The 21,397-nt window shown below is 49.9% G+C and overlaps 1 protein-coding gene across 9 annotated transcripts; it reads right to left on the bottom strand.

The window, feature by feature from the left end:
• Positions 1-2,331: 2,331 nt before the first annotated feature.
• LOC311531257 (uncharacterized protein) lies at positions 2,332-18,433 on the bottom strand. 9 transcript variants are annotated; one of them, XM_084648525.1, is made up of 6 exons: positions 17,612-18,433; positions 16,847-17,113; positions 10,945-11,041; positions 9,323-9,548; positions 7,321-7,473; positions 2,332-6,999 (listed from the first exon to the last, which is right to left on the bottom strand). In XM_084648525.1, exon 6 carries the CDS (start codon positions 6,734-6,736, stop codon positions 6,119-6,121), a length of 618 nt encoding a protein of 205 aa, XP_084504651.1. In that variant the 5' UTR covers positions 6,737-6,999; positions 7,321-7,473; positions 9,323-9,548; positions 10,945-11,041; positions 16,847-17,113; positions 17,612-18,433; the 3' UTR covers positions 2,332-6,118. The 9 variants fall into 9 exon arrangements, with proteins under 9 accessions (XP_084504651.1, XP_084504648.1, XP_084504654.1 ...); XM_084648522.1 differs by lacking the exon at positions 10,945-11,041; XM_084648528.1 differs by lacking the exon at positions 10,945-11,041 and having other exon boundaries at positions 2,332-6,994.
• Positions 18,434-21,397: the final 2,964 nt, after the last annotated feature.

Genomic DNA, 21,397 nt, shown 5'->3' with positions numbered 1-21,397 from the left:
TCAAGTTGGGCCATTTCCAGCACAAATCCAGGTTTTCTCTGCCCCCCGCCCAAACCCACTCTCCTGTTAGTAATAGCTTATCTAAAGTGATCACTGTCCTTACAATGTGTATGATAATCAAGGTGGGCCATTTCCAGCACAAATCCAGGGTTTAACAAGAACGTCTGGGGGGGGGGGGTAAGGAAAAAACAAGGGGAAATAGGTTACCTTGCATAATGACTTAGCCACTCCCAATCTCTATTCAAGCCTAAGTTAATTGTATCCAATTTGCAAATGAATTCCAATTCAACAGTCTCTCGCTGGAGTCTGGTTTTGAAGTTTTTTTGTTGTAATATCGCAATTTTCATGTCTGTAATCACGTGACCAGAGAGATTGAAGTGTTCTCCAACTGGTTTATGTATGTTATAGTTCTTGACATCTGATTTGTGTCCATTTATTCTTTTACGCAGAGACTGTCCAATTTGACCAATGTACATGGCAGAGGGGCATTGCTGGCACATGATGGCATATATCACATTGGTGGATGTGCAGGTGAACGAGCCTCTGATAGTGTGGCTGATGTTATTAGGCCCTGTGATGGTGTCCCCTGAATATATATATGGGCACAGTTGGCAACGGGCTTTGTTGCAAGGATAGGTTCCTGGGTTAGTAGTTCTGTTGTGTGGTATGTGGTTGCTGGTGAGTATTTGCTTCAGGTTGGGGGGCTGTCTGTAGGCAAGGACTGGCCTGTCTCCCAAGATTTTTGAGAGTGTTGGGTCATCCTTCAGGATAGGTTGTAGATCCTTAATAACGCGTTGGAGGGGTTTTAGTTGGGGGCTGAAGGTGACGGCTAGTGGCGTTCTGTTATTTTCTTTGTTAGGCCTGTCCTGTAGTAGGTGACTTCTGGGAACTCTTCTGGCTCTATCAATCTGTTTCTTCACTTCCGCAGGTGGGTATTGTAGTTGTAAGAATGCTTGACAGAGATCTTGTAGGTGTTTGTCTCTGTCTGAGGGGTTGGAGCAAATGCGGTTGTATCACAGAGCTTGGCTGTAGACAATGGATCGTGTGGTGTGGTCAGGGTGAAAGCTGGAGGCATGTAGGTAGGAATAGCGGTCAGTAGGTTTCCGGTATAGGGTGGTGTTTATGTGACCATCGTTTATTAGCACTGTAGTGTCCAGGAAGTGGATCTCTTGTGTTGACTGGACCAGGCTGCGGTTGATGGTGGGATGGAAATTGTTGAAATCATGGTGGAATTCCTCAAGGGCTTCTTTTCCATGGGTCTAGATGATGAAGATGTCATCAATATAGTGCAAGTAGAGTAGGTGCATTAGGGGATGAGAGCTGAAGAAGCGTTGTTCTAAATCAGCCATAAAAAAGTTGGCATACTGTGGGTCCATGCGGGTACCCATAGCAGTGCCTCTGATTTGAAGGTATACATTGTCCCCAAATGTAAAATAGTTATGGGTAAGGACAAAGTCACAAAGTTCAGCCACCAGGTTAGCCGTGACATTATCGGAGATAGTGTTCTTGACGGCTTGTAGTCCATCTTTGTGTGGAATGTTGGTGTAGAGGGCTTCTACATCCATAGTGGCCAGGTGTTATCAGGAAGATCACCGATGGATTGTAGTTTCCTCAAGAAGTCAGTGGTGTCTCAAAGGTAGCTGGGAGTGCTGGTAGCGTAGGGGCTGAGGAGGGAGTCTACATAGCCAGACAATCCTGCTGTCAGGGTGCCAATGCCTGAGATGATGGGGCGCCCAGGATTTCCAGGTTTATGGATCTTGGGTAGTAGATAGAATATCCCAGGTTGGGGTTCCAGGGGTGTGTCTGTGCGGATTTGATCTTGTGCTTTTTCAGGGAGTTTCTTGAGCAAATGCTGTAGTTTCTTTTGGTAACTCTCAGTGGGATCAGAGGGTAATGGCTTGTAGAAAGTGGTGTTGGAGAGCTGCTATAATACCCACCTGCGGAAGTGAAGAAACAGATTGATAGAGCCAGAAGAGTTCCCAGAGACTGTTGAATTGGAATTCATTTGCAAAATTGTATACAATTAACTTGAATAGAGACTGGGAGTGGCTAAGTCATTATGCAAGGTAACCTATTTCCTCTTGTTTTTTCCTACCCCCCTCCCCCCAGACATTCTTGTTAAACCCTGGATTTGTGCTGGAAATGGCCCACCTTGATTATCATACACATTGTAAGGAGAGTGATCACTTTAGATAAGCTATTACCAGCAGGAGAGTGGGGTGGGGGGAGAGAAAACCTTTTGTAGTGGTAAACACCCATTTTTTCATGCTTTGTGTGTATAAAAAGATCTTCTATACTTTCCACAGTATGCATCCGATGAAGTGAGCTGTAGCTCACGAAAGCTTATGCTCAAATAAATCGGTTAGTCTCTAAGGTGCCACAAGTACTCCTTTTCTTTTTGCGAATACAGACTAACACGGCTGTTACTCTAAAGCAATAAGGCCTTTCAAAAAACAGAAGAGAATGTGCCTGATGCCAGAATAAAATGCTGATTTAAATAACTGACAATATTATAATAAACTGGGATTTTTCTTAGCCTGCCTTCTAATTACTTAACCTTCAAGAGGACTTCCTCCCCCTCCCTCCCTGCAATGTCTGGGTGTGAGATCATTTCAGTGGGCACAGTCTGCCTTATATAGCCCCAAAATAGCCCCAGAAATGCAGGGCCTCCCCTGGCTGCCTGCAGGGGAGCTCTGCTAATCCTCCTCTCAGTGCAGTGATTGGGGAACTGGCATTGCAAACAGTTCAACAGGCACCTCTGCTCAGCCTGCAGCTGCAGTCAGAAATGCTAGCAAAGGAATCTCAGCCAGTAGATAAGGAATAGGATGGAGAATGTTACAGAGAACATTATAAGGCCCTTGTATAAATGAGTGGGACAGCCTCAGCCAGACACCATGTGCAGTGCCTGTCACCCCACCTCAGACATAAACTATTAGCTGGGTCTTCCCTAGGAGAAAAGGTGGGTTTTGAAGGTGGGTCTGAGCCAACGTGTTAAAAGCCTAGTGTAGGGAGAAAGATTTACAATGTAAGAGGTGGTAGCTGGATGGGGTTATCCCTGGATAGCTCCCTGGGATCTGATTTGGTTTCTGTGTTACAGGAACTTTGCTACAAACTACTAATGATGTAGCTAATAACACACCCTGCCCCTGCCCCTGCCTGAAGCTGACGGTGTGACCCAGGCACCTTAGGCCAAAGGGCAATGTAAGTGGGCCAGGAACATCCTCTCTGCCTTGATTTCCTTTTGCTGAAAAGCAGTCAGTGCCCAGCATGGCTTCTTGGCTGATAAAATACAAATGCTGAGCATTGTATTAACCCCTGTCATTTTATATAATCATTTCCTATCTCAGAAATAAAGAACTTCTTTCTTCCTGGTGGTTTGATTGCCATTTGTGGCCCAGCCCTGTGAGAAACAGGGGCAGAATAAGAAGCAATGGTCTCAAGTTGCAGTGGGGAAGGTCTAGGTTGGATATTAGGAAACACTATTTCACTAGGAGGGTGGTGAAGCACTGGAATGCGTTACCTAGGGAGACAGTGGAATCTCCATCCTTAGAGGTTTTTAAGGCCCAGCTTGACAAAGCCCTGGCTGGGATGATTGAGTTGGGGTTGGTCCTAGTTTGAGCAGGGGATTAGACTAGATAACCTCCTGAGGCCTCTTCCAACCCTAATCTTCTATGATTCATACAGGAGTCAGCTGACATTTCTGGTGATGGGGTGAGTTGGAACCTGAGAGAGGAATGTCTTGGCAACTTCCTCAAGGCAGCACAACCAGCTTCACCAGCCTGTCCAGCTGAGTTGCGGCAGAAGCAGGAGAAGTGAATTAAAAGGTTGATAAAGCAAATCCCTCTCCCAACAGGCTGGCAGAGAGGCCTCAGGCCCAGCAGCTGGGGCTGGAGCAATGAGGAGAGGCTGATAGGGGACTTCTCTGCCAAGGGTTCTGCGGGACCAGGCGGTATCAGTCACTGATCAACTCAGGGTCACCTGTGACTGTCTATCCTCTGAGTCCAGAAAGGAACGGGCACGTACCCAGGAGGAGCTGAACACCTCGTTATGATGGATTGGGAGTCAAATTGCCTCCCCCAAAAAATTGGTCTCTCTCCTACACAAATATACGCATTGGGACTCAGTGACCTGAGATTAGGGCTTCACACCCATGACCCCAATCGGGATATCCGGGTGTTCCTGCACAGGCACCCGCACCCCCACGGACCTGTTGGGTCAGTCATTACACCTTTGAAGCAGCCAGATCATGTGAAAAGCCACATAGAACCAGACCCATTCTGAGCAGGGAGACAGCCCTGGTACGGCTGGCATTGCCGGGAGGTTTGAAAATCAAATTGAGTTTTTCAAAAGGGGATGAAAAAGACAGCAGAAAAGAGATTCCTGGTAACAGTCTGTGAATCAAATGCTAGAAAAGAGCAGAATCAAAGGAGCCGCTTTAGGAGATCCCCCCTGACACTGTCCCCCGGGCAACACATTCCCCCAGCAGCGCAGGGACAAGGCACAGGCAGGAACTGGCTTTTCCAATCTCTGCTCATCACCTTGTCCCAGGAAAGTCAATCTGCCCCAGGGTGCTGCAGGGAATGGGTCTGGGCATGGCTGGGAACCTCCTTCCCCACTTATTGCTTCTGCTGCCCCTTCCAGTCTCTCCCCATGTCTCCCTACTGCCCCCTCTCCCCTACCCTCAGATTGGGAGACTTGGTCCCTGGCCCGGTGCTGGGATGTTCGCTCTCCTGGAGCTGGCTCAGCTCCTGCAGGCGCTCAGGGCAGCAGAGTCAGGGTGGGGGGTGGAGTCAGGGAGGGCATCAGCTCTGGGACTTGCAGACTCCCATCTGAGAACAGAGCTGGGGCGAGGAGGGGCCGTTTGTGCAGCATCACTTTCCTGCCCAGCTCCAGCCCTTTCCCTCAGGTTTCTCCCTTCACCTGGAGTCTGCGGCTCAGGAGCTGGTGTCAGCCCCCAGAGAGAGTCCCCCGGGCTGAGCAGAGAGGGGCGATAGGGAAGGGCTCTCCCTGCACAAACCCCACTGGGGAGCAGAGCTGCTCAGCCCGGGCTCTGACATGGTGATTGGGTACATTGGGAGGGGTCATGAGTACTGAAGCACCATCTGACCCAGGAAGCTTAACTCTGCCCAGACTGAACAGAGGTAATGCAAAAGCAGTCTCCTCTCCCTAAGCAATAGCCAGGGCCCTCTGATAGGGCAATCAAGCCCCCTCTCTATGCTCACCTGGGAAAACACAACACATGACTGATCTGACCAAAACACAGAGAAGCTTCCAAACCAAGTAAGACAGAGACAGGGTCCCAGAGAAACATACCCACTGCTGCCATCCATGGCTCCAGGCCACCCCCTGGAGCCAGCTGCCCATCAGCCCTGAGATTGTTTTAATGTGGGGACCCTCTGAGAAAACATTCAGTCCCTCAGGTCTCATCTCCCCTGCTCCACCCAAGGTGGGGAGAGGCCCCTGTTAATCCGGGTGTACCTTCTGGGCTCTCTTGCTAACCATGGGCTGAGCTGACACCCAAACCCTCACCCAGCAGACAGTTACTGAGTAGCAGCTGGGGCTGGAAGCTGGGCAGAACAAAGCACAGCGGGGACCTTGGCCCAGGGGTTGAGTCTGGCTGGATTGTGGTGGCTAGGTGAGCCAATACTTCCAGGGTGCACTGTCATTACAGGGGTTGGGGTGGTGAAATCAAGTCTCAAGTCCTTTTGACCTTCCCCACAGTATTTTCTCCTGGTCTCCTAACCCCACTTGCTCCCAGCCTAACCTGTGGATCCTCCCAGCAGCTGCAGCAGCACAGTGTAGAGTCAGCAGTAGCAGGACAGTTGACAGATCTGTGTTGCAAGCATTGCTCTATACCCAGCTGACATCAGATCTCTACACCACTCCGGCTTACCCCCACTAACACCTCACCCCAAAAGAAACATCCCGGAAAGGAACCTCGACACAGCAAGGCCAGCAAAAGGAGAGCAGATGTGGCGTTTGTAGGGCCAGTCAGTGGTAGTGGAGGGGGAGAGGAGCTAGGGACAAGCGTCCAGAGACAGGCAGACAGATACGCCAAAGCTGAATTCCCCTGACATATGAGAAGATCAGCAAATGTGTTTTTCACTCCCCCCTCTGCTCATCGGGGCCTTATAGGCCATGTACGTTTGCTGATGTGCTGATGTGCAATCAGATGGCAGCTCCGGCTGAAGCTCCTCCCACACCCCAGACACAGATAGTGTTTCTCTCCCGTGTGAACTCTCTTATGCCTAATCAGGTCTGAGTTCACAGCGAAGCCCTTCCCACAGTCGAGGCACTGGTAGGGTCTCTCCCCTGTGTGGGTTCTGTGGTGCCTGTAGATGTCTGATCTCTCTCGGAAGCTCTTCCCGCACTCAGGACATTGAAAGGGCTTCTCCCCTGTGTGGGTTCTCTGGTGCCTCAGGAAATTCGAGCTGCGGCTGAAGCTCTGCCCGCACTCGGAGCAATTGTAGGGTTTCTCTCCCGTGTGGATTCTCTGGTGCCTCTTGATGTCAGCGGTACCAATGAACCTTTTCCCACAATCAGGGCAGATAAAGGGTTTCTCCCCCGTGTGGCTCCTCCTGTGCCGGAGCAGGTTGGAGTTGTGGCTGAAGCTTTGCCCACACTCAAGGCAACTGTAGGGTCTCTCTCCCGTGTGCGTTCTCTGGTGTACAATAAGGTCCGAGCTCTGCCCAAAGCATCTCCCACACACAGTGCATGTGTATTTACTCTCTCTCATGTGGATTTTCGGTTGGATTATAATTTCTTTCAGGTCCTGAAAACCCAGGATCCTGACCCAGTGCCTCCACTAGGTGGCTTCTCTCCTCTATTTTTGGTCTACACTGACTGTGGGAAACATCCTCTTCAGATCTTGCCAATACCGACCCAAGTGGTTCCAGTTGCTCAGGACCTTCCTGCTGAGGGTTCCCACCCTCAGTCTCACTCACCGTCCGATGGCCTGCTGGGACAGAGAGAGAATCCAGACAGGAGTCACTCCCTGTGCTGTGGGAAAGGGAATAGGAAAGGGGAAAACAACCCAAAATAATTGTTAGGGCAATCGAAAAAATCAGGTTCTGAATCTTCCCCCCACCTTCTCCACAACCCTTCTCCAGAGGAGAGGATCCATTCTGCTTCCACCTCCCACCTGAACAGTCAGAAGCAAGGCAGGTACCACTAGAGGGCAGCCAGACTTGGTGCCTCATGCCGTGAGCATTTAGCCACTGCTGGGAATGATCCAGACCCCGGTGAGCTCACAGGGCCCTGTGGGAATCCCAATTTTTTATTTGTCTTAACATTTCTGTGTCAGAATAACTGATTCCTCACCTGTGCAAGTGCCCCTGGAGATCTCACTTTCCTCAGTACCCTGCAGACCTGGGAACCACAGTTCTTCCCCTTGCTCCAGCTGGGAGATCACAGCAGGTTTGGGAACTGCAAATCCTGCTATTGGGAAAGGAGACCAGGGGAGACCAGGGATTGCTGTTGATACAGAGAATATTTGTTAGAGAACTTTCCCTGATTTGAACCAAGCCTTTTTCTGTGCTGAGGGACATAGGATCTGGATGGATGGATGAAATCTAGGTCACAGAGACATTTTAGGGGAATCAGACACCTGCTGGGGGATGTGTTGTTCCCCTTGTAGGATGTTGTGACAGAATATACCTCTGTGTTCACACCCTACACACTGTTGTAATATTTTTTGTACAAAATATGCCTTGTGAGGTATCATTTGAAAACTCATAATTTGCTGATCAGCACTGTCCTGGTGAAATGTGTGTGGCAACATTGTACGTAAGTTATAAGATTCCCCTGTATGGTGTTCTTAACACATGTTCCAAACCCCACAGCCCTGCCCAAACAGAAGTTGGCAAACCAGTCTGTCCTAAACAAAGCAATGTCTGCTGTACTTAATTTTCATTGAAGCAGTAAACAGAGTCATCAAGCAGGGAACAAAGAAAACTCAAACAGTTAAGAAAAAAGCAGCAGGGAATATCCTTCCACATAGCCTTTTTGTCTCCTGATGCCCAGCCGGAAATGTTTTTCAAAAGGGGGACTGAAACAATAAAAAGGAAGGACAATCACTGCAAGACCCATTCTCTCTCCCTATCACATTCTCTGCACCTAAAGAGACAAAAGAAGCATTTGTTGGACTCTAGAAGAAGGGTCTTGACCTACAGGGTTTGGTCACTAAGACATGAAAACATGTGGGGAGAAACTTTGCTTGAATCTGATATAATTTGTTAAGTTATGTATTAGTAAATGTCCTATCTTTATTTTCCTTGTAACCATTTTATGCCTCATTACTGTCACTCACTTAAAAGCTCTCTCTTTGTAGTTAATAAACTTGTATTGTTGTTTTATCTAATCCAGTGTGTTTACATTGAAGTGTCTGGGAAATTCCATTTGGGGTGACAAGTCGTGTGTATATTACTCTTTTTAAAGGAATAATGGACATAATATAACTTGTATTGTCCAGGAGAGGGCTGGACAGTATAGGACACACCTTTCTGGGGTAAAAACTAAAACTGGGGGTATGTTGGGGTCACTCTACAGTACAACCCAGGCTGGTGAGAGCCAGAGTGTAACCCAAGTGTGGCTGGCAGGCTGCAGTTTCTCTCTCTCTCTCTCACACACACACAGAAGCTTGCATACTCGAGCAAGGCATTAAAAGGCAACCAGGTGGCAGAATGGAGTGACACAGCTGCTCATTAGTCCAGCTTCTACCCTGACATATCACAGGCACTGATACATTTCAAGGCAGAAAAGGAGGCTTCATGATTATCTAATCTGATCTCTTGCACAACAGAGGCCAGAGAATCTAACCCAATGATCGCCATACACTAGGGGACTTGCTGACTTCAACACATCAGCATGACCAATCCCCTTGCCTCTTACTCAATCTCCAGAGATCAGCGCTCTCTCCAAACGAGAGATTTTATGCATTTTAGTGATTGTGAATCACAGACAGATAAATACAATCCCTTCTTCCCTCTTGAAAACTTGAGGGTAGGTTATCATCTCCATTGTGTCTCAGAATTTCCTGTCCCACAGGAGGTGTGGAGGGGCCAGTCCTTCTCACGTGGTCTCTGGGAACGAGAGGGTCTGAACCTCCTGAGATTTAAGGCAGACTCTTCACCAGGGAATGTTGGAAGAAACGAACCCTCCCATCAGTTCAGCTGAACCAGTAGCAGCTGTAGTGTAGACAAGGTTCTGCCAGTTTCATTGCTTTTCATCTCCAAACTTGTGAAACTAGCTGGAAAAGAATCAAAGAAAAATCCAGAACAGAAGCAAAACCTGGGCACTTTAGGGGCCCTACAATTTCTAATACCTGAGGGGACAGGAATCCTTATCCAGTGAGGTCACGGTCTCATAGTTCTCCTGCATGATGTCCCTGTAGAGGGCTCTCTGACCCAGGTCCAGCAGAGCACATTCTTCCTCAGTGAAATACACAGCCACCTCCTCAAAGGTCATCAATTCCGCTGCAGACATGTCACTTCCCCATCCCCTGGGAGGATGGAACGATCTGGAGTGTAATGTGGATGTTGTTCTGCAGCCTGTCAGAGCAACAAGGGAAAAGAGGATGATTTCAGAAGGGGCGTTAGTCTATTTCACAACGTGATCCCCCCGGATCTCTCCCTGCAGACAGAACATCTCATCACTGCGATGCTGGGGAAGTGTTTGGACACTTTAGTTACAGCGTAAACCTGGTGCCTCCCCCCAGGACACAAACAGTCACAATTTCTGAGGGACCCCTAGAAAAGAGCGGACTCAAAAGAGACTCTTTCAGGGATTCTAATGTTTCTGATGTTGACATTTCAGTCATCATCAATAGCCTCCGAGTCAGCACCACTGACATGCACAGGGCAGGTTGCAGCTCAGGGTCTTTGTCTCAGGCACTCTGCAAACTCAGAGCAATGCATCTGCATCAGTCACACTCGGGTCACATTTTACAGATTTTCTTTGCCACTAGGACACCTAACGACCTGGTTGTGTGGGGTTTGTTGGGGGAGAGGGGTTATGAAACCTGAGACACCTCTCCATGTTCCATCCCCAACTAATGCTTTGCACACACACACCCGGGGGGATGTGCCCCACATTTTTGAAAATACGACTCCAGTGAAAACTTTTCTGCTTTCTAGTCTTCCAGTTGTTTCCCCAGAGACTCTGAATTTCTCACAAAGTAAATGTTTCATTTCAAAAGCCAGTTATATTTGCTAAGTGACAGCCTCCTGGTCTGTCCCATAAAATCCAAGGCCTGGAGAGCCAGGACATGTAATGTCAAAGAGATCATAAGTCCTACATCAGCACCGAAAGACTAGATTGCAGATGAGCACTGCCAGGGCACACCCTCGCCCGTGCAGACACTAATCAGCAAATCTCTCCGATTCTGTTTGATGTAAAGGGGGATGCAACATTATCATCACATGTGAGAGGAGAGCTGATCATTGTGCAGGCTGTAACTGTCAGCCCCACTTGGGCTGGGGACCCCAGACAACAGTTTTCTCTCCCAAACCAGAAGTTCCTGCATTTCAAACTGGGGACTGGGCAGGCAGGGGAATAGAGATGGGATTTTATATCACGGTTTTGATGATAAGGGAGAAAAGGGGTAAAATCCGAGGGGATTTTGGTTCATTCTTTTATAAATAACTAGAAAGTGCTAATTTCTCTCCCCTCATGGCAATGGGGAAGGGACCAGTGATTGGCTTTTATCTCAATATTTAATAACGGAAGAGAAAAGGGGAAAGATCTGTGGGGTTTTACATCTACATCTGATAACTGGAAAAACTGAGTCCTTATCTCCTACTAATTGTGTTGGACAGTGCATTTATCGTACAGCAAACACCATGCGGTACTTTATCTTTGCAACTGAATGGTTACTTAAAAGGCCAGGAAGTATAAAACTTAAAAGGAAGAGAGGGATGAGTTTTTGTGAGGTGAGCTTGTGATTACCATGTGGAGACGATCATGGAGCGGTGGTACTGTGGATGGGCTCTCTGAGGAACAGGTGTAAGTTGGAGATTTCTGCTTGAAGGTTGTGTGCTGACGTCTTAAAAACAAGGAAGGCACTGAGAAGTTATCCCTGGTGCTGGTGCAGATAAGCACAGACCAACGACATTTTCTTTGCTACGATGTCATTTCTGATTTTTTTAAAATTATATGAAGTTTGTGTTGGAGGTGGATCAGTGACTAAAGATTTTAAGCCAGAAGGACCATTACGGTCATCTAGCCTCCCTTCCTGTATAACGCAAGCCAGAGAATTTCAGAGAGCCGAGCTTCTGTTTGAGCTAAAGCATAGCTTTCAAAAACAGAGATATCAGTGATACCCAGCACTGTACATCCATAGCTCTCAGAGTGCTCAAAGTGTGGTATCATTATGCCCATTCTACACATGGGAAAACTGAGGCACAGAGCAGCAAAGGGACTCCACGGGGTTAGGGCACCACTCTCTCAAATTTAGTCCAGCTGCCCTCTCACCCACTGGGGGACTGCAAACATACCCAACCCCAACGGACAGGAGCCACAGGAACAGCCGCTGTGGGGTGAGTGCAGGACAGGCTTACTCTGTAAATCCCCTCCACGCACGCATGCAGGCAGGCACACACCCACCCACCAGGCACCAGACCCGTCCCGCTTTAGCCATGTTGGGAAGTAAGGGAGCTGCTGAGGCTGGGCCCCCAATTTCAGACACCCTGTGCCGGATTTTCAGATGTGCTGAGCACCCACTACTCAAACGGAGGGTATGGGGTCTTAGCGGTTCTGGAACCGGACTCAATTCTGACTCTTAAGAGCTGAGACACCCAAAATCTTTAAAAAACCTGGCGGACTTGCGAATGTCTATGCATGCCGGGATTGTCAGAGGTCCTAGGCTTCAGCCACTCCCATTGGCTCCTGAGGGAACGCCAGGTGCCCCCAGCTCTGAAAACCAGCTTTCCAGTTAGCTGCCTCCACCATCATCACTGGGTTTGCCACTGAAAGAACACTGCGGTGAGAGGGGCTCCATTCCCCTCAGTACAGACACGCCACAATCAGCTCAGCAAGGAGCCTGTGTCTGGACTTACCCCAAGAAGAGACCCAAATCCCTAGGCCATTTTGAGTCTCTGAGCCCTGGTCTACACTAGGACTTTAGGTCGAATTTAGCAGCGTTAAATCGATTTAAACCTGCACCTGTCCACACAATGAAGCCCTTTATTTTGATTTAAAGGGCTCTTAAAATCGATTTCCTTACTCCACCCCTGACAAGTGGATTAGCGCTTAAATCGACGTTCCCGGCTCGAATTTGGGGTACTGTGGACACAATTCGATGGTATTGGCCTCCGGGAGCTATCCCAGAGTGCTCCATTGTGACCGCTCTGGACAGCACTCTCAACTCAGATGCACTGGCCAGGTAGACAGGAAAAGAACCGCGAACTTTTGAATCTCATTTCCTGTTTGGCCAGCGTGGCAAGCTGCAGGTGACCATGCAGAGCTCATCAGCACAGGTGACCATGATGGAGTCCCAGAATCGCAAAAGAGCTCCAGCATGGACCGAACGGGAAGTACGGGATCTGATCGCTGTATGGGGAGAGGAATCCGTGCTATCAGAACTCCGTTCCAGTTTTCGAAATGCCAAAACCTTTGTGAAAATCTCCCAGGGCATGAAGGACAGAAGCCATAACAGGGACCCGAAGCAGTGCCGCGTGAAACTGAAGGAGCTGAGGCAAGCCTACCAGAAAACCAGAGAGGCGAACGGCCGCTCCGGGTCAGAGCCCCAAACATGCTGCTTCTATGATGAGCTGCATGCCATTTTAGGGGGTTCAGCCACCACTACCCCAGCCGTGTTGTTTGACTCCTTCAATGGAGATGGAGGCAATACGGAAGTAGGTTTTGGGGACGAAGAAGATGATGATGAGGAGAAGGTTGTAGATAGCTCACAGCAAGCAAGCGGAGAAACCGGTTTTCCCGACAGCCAGGAACTGTTTCTCACCCTAGACCTGGAGCCAGTACCCCCCGAACCCACCCAAGGCTGCCTCCTGGACCCAGCAGGCGGAGAAGGGACCTCTGGTGAGTGTACCTTTTAAAATGCTATACATGGTTTAAAAGCAAGCATGTGAAAGGATTACTTTGCCCTGCCATTTGCGGTTCTCCTAGATGTAGTCCTAAAGCCTTTGCAAAAGGTTTCTGGGGAGGGCAGCCTTATTTCGTCCTTCATGGTAGGACACTTTACCACTCCAGGCCAGTAACACGTACTCGGGAATCACTGTAGAACAAAGCATTGCAGTGTATGTTTGCTGGCATTCAACCAAAATCCGTTCTTTCTCTCTCTGTGTTATCCTCAGGAGAGTGAGATATAATTCATGGTCACCTGGTTGAAATAGAGTGCTTTTCTTCAGGGGACACTCAGAGGAGCCCATTCCTGCTGGGCTGTTTGCCTGTGGCTAAACAGAAATGTTCCCCGCTGTTAGCCACAGGGAGGGGGGAAGGTTGAGGGGGTAGTCACGCGGTGGGAGGAGGCAAAATGCGACCTTGTAACGAAAGCACATGTGCTATGTATGTAATGTTAACAGCAAGGTTTACCCTGAAAGAGTGTAGCGACTGTTTTATAAAATGTGTCTTTTTAAATACCGCTGTCCCTTTTTTTTTCTCCACCAGCTGCATGTGTTTCAATGATCACAGGATCTTCTCCTTCCCAGAGGCTAGTGAAGCTTAGAAAGAAAAAAAAACGCACTCGCGATGAAATGTTCTCCGAGCTCATGCTGTCCTCCCACACTGACAGAGCACAGACGAATGCGTGGAGGCAAATAATGTCAGAGTGCAGGAAAGCACAAAATGACCGGGAGGAGAGATGGCAGGCTGAAGAGAGTAAGTGGCGGGCTGAAGAGAGGGCTGAAGCTCAAATGTGGCAGCAGCGTGATGAGAGGAGGCAGGATTCAATGCTGAGGCTGCTGCAGGACCAAACCAGTATGCTCCAGTGTATGGTTGAGCTGCAGCAAAGGCAGCTGGAGCACAGACTGCCACTGCTGCCCCTCTGTAACCAACTGCCCTCCTCCCCAAGTTCCATAGCCTCCACACCCAGACGCCCAAGAACGCGGTGGGGGGGCCTCCGGCCAACCAGCCACTCCACCACAGAGGATTGCCCAAAAAAAAGAAGGCTGTCATTCAATAAATTTTAAAGTTGTCAACTTTTAAAGTGCTGTGCTTAAAGTGCTGTGTGGCATTTTCCTTCCCTCCTCCACCACCCCTCCTGGGATACCTTGGTAGTCATCTCCCTATTTGTGTGATGAATGAATAACGAATGCATGACTGTGAAGCAGCAATGACTTTATTGCCTCTGCAAGCAATGATTAAAGGGAGGAGGGGAGGGTGGTTAGCTTACAGGGAAGTAGAGTGAACCAAGGGGCGGGGGGTTTCATCAAGGAGAAACAAACAGAACTTTCACACCGTAGCCTGGCCAGTCATGAAACTGGTTTTCAAAGCTTCTCTGATGCGTACCGTGCCCTCCTGTGCTCTTCTAACCGCCCTGGTGTCTGGCTGCGCGTAACCAGCAGCCAGGCGATTTGCCTCAACCTCCCACCCCGCCATAAACGTCTCCCCCTTACTCTCACAGATATTGTGGAGCACACAGCAAGCAGTAATAACAGTGGGAATATTGGTTTCGCTGAGGTCTAAGCGAGTCAGTAAACTGCGCCAGCGCGCCTTTAAACATCCAAATGCACATTCTACCACCATTCTGCACTTGCTCAGCCTGTAGTTGAACAGCTCCTGACTACTGTCCAGGCTGCCTGTGTACGGCTTCATGAGCCATGGCATTAAGGGGTAGGCTGGGTCCCCAAGGATACATATAGGCATTTCAACATCCCCAACAGTTATTTTCTGGTCTGGGAATAAAGTCCCTTCCTGCAGCTTTTGAAACAGACCAGAGTTCCTGAAGATGCGAGCATCATGCACCGTTCCCGGCCATCCCACGTTGATGTTGGTGAAACGTCCCTTGTGATCCACCAGAGCTTGCAGCACTATCGAAAAGTACCCCTTGCGGTTTATGTACTCGCCGGCTTGGTGCTCCGGTGCCAAGATAGGGATATGGGTTCCGTCTATAGCCCCACCACAGTTAGGGAATCCCATTGCAGCAAAGCCATCCACTATGACCTGCACATTTCCCAGGGTCACTACCCTTGATATCAGCAGATCTTTGATTGCGTGGGCTACTTGCATCACAGCAGCCCCCACAGTAGATTTGCCCACTCCAAATTGATTCCCAACTGACCGGTAGCTGTCTGGCGTTGCAAGCTTCCACAGGGCTATCGCCACTCGCTTCTCAACTGTGAGGGCTGCTCTCATCTTGGTATTCATGCGCTTCAGGGCAGGGGAAAGCAAGTCACAAAGTTCTATGAAAGTGCCCCTACGCATGCGAAAGTTTCGCAGCCACTGGGAATCGTCCCAGACCTGCAACACTCTGCGGTCCCACCAGTCTGTGCTTGTTTCCCGAGCCCAGAATCGGCGTTCCACAGCATGAACCTGCCCCATTAGCACCATGATGCATGCATTGGCAGGGCCCATGCTTTCAGAGAAATCTGTGTCCATGTCCTGATCACTCACGGGACCGCGCTGACGTCGCCTCCTCGCCCGGTATCGCGTTGCCATGTTCTGGTGCTGCATAGGCTGCTGGATAATGCGTGTGGTGGTTAATGTGCTCCTAATTGCCAAAGTGAGCTGAGCGGCCTCCATGCTTGCCTTGGTATGGCGTCCGCACAGAAAAAAGGCGCGGAACGATTGTCTGCCGTTGCTCTGACGGAGGGAGGGGCGACTGACTACACGGCTTACAGGGTTGGCTTCAGGGAGCTAAAATCAACAAAGGGTGTGCCTGTACATCAAGGAGTATTTCAGGCAGGACTGCACGGAGGGTTCCAATAACAAATGGTGCACCTAAGTTATCGTTGTTATTGGAACAAGGAGGTTAGCCTGGCCTCTGATTGATACATGGCTAGATTTACCTCGCTGCACCTTCTCTGTGAGTGACTGCAGTGTGATCTAGACAGGGGAGGAGGAAAATGAGTACAAAACAAATCTGGTCTATTTCTTGTTCTGACCCACTCCATCTATCTTTTACATCTTTGGCTGGCAGCAGACGGTGCAGAAGGACTGCATGCCATCCACATCTCATGGCTGCTCAGCAGAAGATGGTACAGTACGACTGCTAGCAGTCCGTATCGCCTGCCCGCTCACCATAAGACGGTTCAATAGGACTGACTGCAGGACTAAAGAGAATGACCTGCTCAAGTCACTCCAAATTTAGTCCCTGCGCCCATGTCTGCCCAGGCGCTCCTGATCGACCTCACAGAGGCGACCAGGAGCACCTCAGACATGACGATGACGGCTACCAGTCGTACTGTACCGTCTGCTGCCACAAGACAAGGGGTTGCTGCTACTGTGTAGCAATGCCGTACCGCGTCTGCCAACACCCAGGAGACATAGGGTGACGGTTACCTGAGCGGGCTCCATGCTTGCCGTGGTATGGCGTCTGCACAGGTAACTCAGGAAAAAAGGCGCGAAATGATTGTCTGCCCTTGCTTTCACGGGGGGAGGGAGGGAACGGGGGCCTTACGATATGTACCCAGAACCACCCGCGACAATGTTTTAGCCCCATCAGGCATTGGGATATCAACCCAGAATTCCAATGGGCAGCGGAGACTGCGGGATAGCTACCCACAGTGCAACGCTCCGGAAGTCGACGCTTGCCTCGGTACTGTGGAAGCGCTCCGCCGAGTTAATGCACTTAGAGCATTTTCTGTGGGAACACACACACTCGAATATATAAAACCGATTTCTAAAAAACCGACTTCTATAAATTCGACCTAATTTCGTAGTGTAGACATACCCTGAGATGTGTCTGGAAGGATCCAGGAATCGTCCTTTAACACTGTGCTCTTCTTAACTCCAGTCTCCTCAGGAGCCCCGGACCCTGTCCTGTTGCTCTGCTGAAGGACTGACTCCTGCATGGGGCTTTAGTGCATTTTACATTGTGATTTGCCACAGCTTTCTTTGCTGCAGAGACACCCTGAAGAGTCTGGGGTATCAGAAAAACGCCGGGTCGCTTTATCACAGGGAAAACCCAACAGGACTAGCAGAGTGTCTGAACCAAACTCTGGAAAAGAGCAGGACCAAAGGAGCTGCTTTGGGGGCTCCCCCTGACACTGTCCCCAGGGCAGCGCATCCCCCCAGCAGTGCGGGGACCAGGCAGAGGCAGGAACTGGCTTTTCCCCTCCCTGCGCCTCCCCTTGTCCCAGGAAAGTCAATCTGCCCGGGGTGCTGCAGGGAACGGGGCTGGGCAGGGCTGGGAGCCGGGAACCTCCCTCCCCACTGACTGCTCCTGCTGCCCCTGTCTCCCTCCTGCCCCCCATCCCCTCGGGCTGGGAGACTCGGTCCCTGGCCTGGCCCAGGCCGGCCGCTCTCCCGGCGCTGGCTCGGCTCCTGCAGTCGCTCAGGGGGGCCGAGCAGGGGTGGGGGGCGGGGGGCAGCAGCTCCTGGACTCGCAGACCCCCGCCCCCTCCCCCCGGGAGCAGAGCTGGGGCGAGGAGGGGCCGTTGGTGCAGAGTCACTTTCCCCTTCGGCCCCGGCCCTTTCCCCGGGTCTCTCCCCTCACCTGCAGGCTCCGGCTCAGGGGCTGGTGTCGGCAGAGCCCGGGGCTGCCCAGGGGCTGAGTCCAGCCCCCGCAGAAAGCCCCCATCCAGGCTGCAGTGGCAGCAGCAACGCTGATGACCGTCTGACCCAGGAAGCTCAACACCGCACATGCTGAACAGCGAGACCGAGAGAGCAGCCTCCTCTCCTGGATCACTAAACAGAGCCCTCCGGTGGCCACAGCTGATGAACCCCCATAGAAACATGACTGAGATCCAGCCAGTTCCTTCATAACGGAGAGAAAACTCCAGAGTGAATAAACCAGAGACAGAGAAACGTGCCCTGTAGGACCCCAGCCTCTTTTGCTGCAGAATATGGGAGGAGTGTCAGGAAGAGAAAGGATGGTCTCCTGGTCATGGAAGTTGATTGGAGAACTGGATTCTTTACCTGCCTCTGCCACAATCCTGTGCAATGCTGGGCAAGTCACTTAAACCAAGCATGTCACAGCTGGCCATGAGGTGTGTGCCTCACTTTCTGGGTGCCCAACACAAGACACTGGGGGCCAGATTTGCAGGGGGTGCTGAGTATTTACAACCACAGCTGACCTACTGGAACTCTGCTCTGACTATGGAAAGTGCTAAGTGCTCTGGAACACTAGGCCCTGAGTGTCTCCAGCTGGGCACCCACAACCAGAGGACACTTCTGACCATTTTGACCTTAATCACTCTGTACCTCAGTTTCCAGTCTGCAATCTGGAGATTGTGATGCCATGTCCCCTGCCACAGGTGCTGTGAAGATAAATGTATTAATGTTTGTGAAGCACTCAGATATGTCATGGGAAACACCCAGGAGGAAATTAATAATTTTGTATTCAGTACAGGGTTTGGATTTGAATGATAATAAGTCCATGATAATTAACTGATTGTAAATCAATAATATTATGAGAATAATCATTTATTCATTGGTGATCCCTGAATATTTTAATTATACTAACATATAATTATTCTCCATTAATCTCTGTGGGGTAGCACATAAGCCTATAAAGGTGCTGTAGCATCTTGATTGCCAGTGAACAGTCAGGTTTTTTCATTCACATAGGGGAAGGAACTGATCATAGTCATGCATAGTTGGGTAATGGGGTCTGTCACAATGAGCACCCCTCATTTGCATGCCAGCCAATATATAAGAGGGCAGCAGGAGTGGCAGGGACTGAAGTGAGCTGAGCCATTCCAGAATGGAGCCATGGCAGGTGCCCAGGCAGGAAGATAGAATCATAGAATATCAGGGTTGGAAGGGACCCCAGAAGGTCATCTAGTCCAACCCCCTGCTCAAAGCAGGACCAATTCCCAGTTAAATCATCCCAGCCAGGGCTTTGTCAAGCCTGACCTTAAAAACCTCTAAGGAAGGAGATTCTACCACCTCCCTAGGTAACGCATTCCAGTGTTTCACCACCCTTAGTGAAAAAGTTTTTCCTAATATCCAATCTAAACCTCCCCCACTGCAACTTGAGACCATTACTCCTCGTTCTGTCATCTGCTACCATTGAGAACAGTCTAGAGCCATCCTCTTTGGAACCCCCTTTCAGGTAGTTGAAAGCAGCTATCAAATCCCCCCTCATTCTTCTCTTCTGCAGGCTAGACAATCCCAGCTCCCTCAGCCTCTCCTCATAAGTCATGTGTTCCAGTCCCCTAATCATTTTTGTTGCCCTTCGCTGGACTCTCTCCAATTTATCCACATCCTTCTTGAAGTGTGGGGCCCAAAACTGGACACGGTACTCCAGATGAGGCCTCACCAATGTCGAATAGAGGGGAACAATCACGTCCCGCGATCTGCTCGCTATGCCCCTACTTATACATCCCAAAATGCCATTGGCCTTCTTGGCAACAAGGGCACACTGCTGACTCATATCCAGCTTCTCATCCACTGTCACCCCTAGGTCCTTTTCCGCAGAACTGCTGCCTAGCCATTCGGTCCCTAGTCTGTAGCTGTGCATTGGGTTCTTCCGTCCTAAGTGCAGGACCCTGCACTTATCCTTATTGAACCTCATCAGATTTCTTTTGGCCCAATCCTCCAATTTGTCTAGGTCCTTCTGTATCCTATCCCTCCCCTCCAGCGTATCTACCACTCCTCCCAGTTTAGTATCATCTGCAAATTTGCTGGGAGTGCAATCCACACCATCCTCCAGATCATTTATGAAGATATTGAACAAAACCGGCCCCAGAACCGACCCCTGGGGTACTCCACTTGATACCGGCTGCCAACTAGACATGGAGCCATTGATCACTACCCGTTGAGCCCGACAATCTAGCCAGCTTTCTACCCTTTCTACAGCTTTCTAAGATAGCTCAGGCTCATTGGAGAAAATGGCCCCTATGCAGAAGGATGCACCCAAAGCCCAAGTGGAGGATGCTCCAGCCTCAGGAAGGGCAGCAGGAAACAATAGAGCCAGCAAGGAGCAGCCTGTTGAAGAAATGCTCCCACTCCCTGTATGTCTTCAGAATCCTGCACCAGCTGCACCAGGACAAGGTGCACATGTCAGGCAAGACCAGAAAACCGATGAAATCCTTTGTGAGTGACCTCTACAGCTGGGTGTCCACAGAGGCCGAGCAGCTGAGGCTGAAAAGCCAACTCCCCACCATTGGGTCATCGCAGATTCAAGCCACTCTGGAGCTGGTGATGCCGGAGCAGCTGGCCAAGCACTCCGCTGTTCCCACCTGCAGGCAGTCCTCCTAGAGGCATGTCCTTCCCCTCCTCCCTGTGTGCCATCCTGGCTGGGAAAAAGAGTGAGAACAAGAGGGGAGAAGGGAGAGAGGAGCAAATCCCCGCCTGAGAGAGATCTTGTCACCTGTCCGCCTGGCTGAAGAGCTGACCTTGCCCTGAAACCTGCATAGCTGCTCCTTGCCCAGCGGACAACTTTGCACACAACAACTCCTCAGATAAGAGTGAGTTTAGAGGCTGAATTAAAGAAGAGAGACATTTCTTTTGGGAAAACAAGATCCTGTATGGGAGAGAATTTTCCTCATTTAGAAGAAGAAACTAGTGTGATCCACTGAATCAGCCAGAAACTTTTGTGTGACATGAACAACAGGGGAAGGAGCAGAGAGATTTGAACTGGGTAGATTGCATACAAAGTGCCATATCCTAATTCAAAGTATTTAACACCATGCAGTAGCAATACATCAGGCCATAAAGCAACAATATTTTGCTGTTGCATGTTTCATTTATCTCTGGGGTGAATTGTGCTTTGGGATTTCATTTAAAATGCTTGAGAATCAGAGTTGTGGGTTTCTGCTACCTTTTGTACTAGCTTTTCCTTGTAAAATAAAAAAACAATCACTCAGCAGCATGAGGGCTGAAACCTCCTAAAGGGCTTTTACCACAGAGACCTCTGACTGGCCTAATCAGGGAGTGTTAGGCTTTTAAAGCTCCAGCTCCTGAAGCTGTAGGAGCTGTTTCATAGAATATCAGGGTTGGAAGGGACCTCATCTAGTCCAACCCCCTGCTCAAAGCAGGACTAATCCTCAATTTTGCCCCAGATCCCTAAATGGCCCCCTCAAGGATTGAGCTCACAACTCTGGGTTTAGCAGGCCAATGCTCAACCACTGAGCTATCCCTCCCCCACATTAAATCCCTACAGACATATTAAACTAGTTTAGAATTAGCTGACAAAAATGGAGGCTGTGGAGTGTCTGCAGATGGTCCTGAAGGGGGTGAGGGTGGGAAGCTGAATGGGGCTAAGCCAGAATGACACCAACACCTGCCAAGCTACAGATCTGACCTTGCCACTAAGGTGCTGCAAAAGGCTGTACTG

The sequence above is a fragment of the Lepidochelys olivacea genome (assembly GCF_965140295.1).
Source record: "Lepidochelys olivacea isolate rLepOli2 genome assembly, chromosome: 14".
NCBI classification, from domain to species: domain Eukaryota; kingdom Metazoa; phylum Chordata; order Testudines; family Cheloniidae; genus Lepidochelys; species Lepidochelys olivacea.
This window is presented reverse-complemented; position numbering and strand designations above follow the sequence as displayed.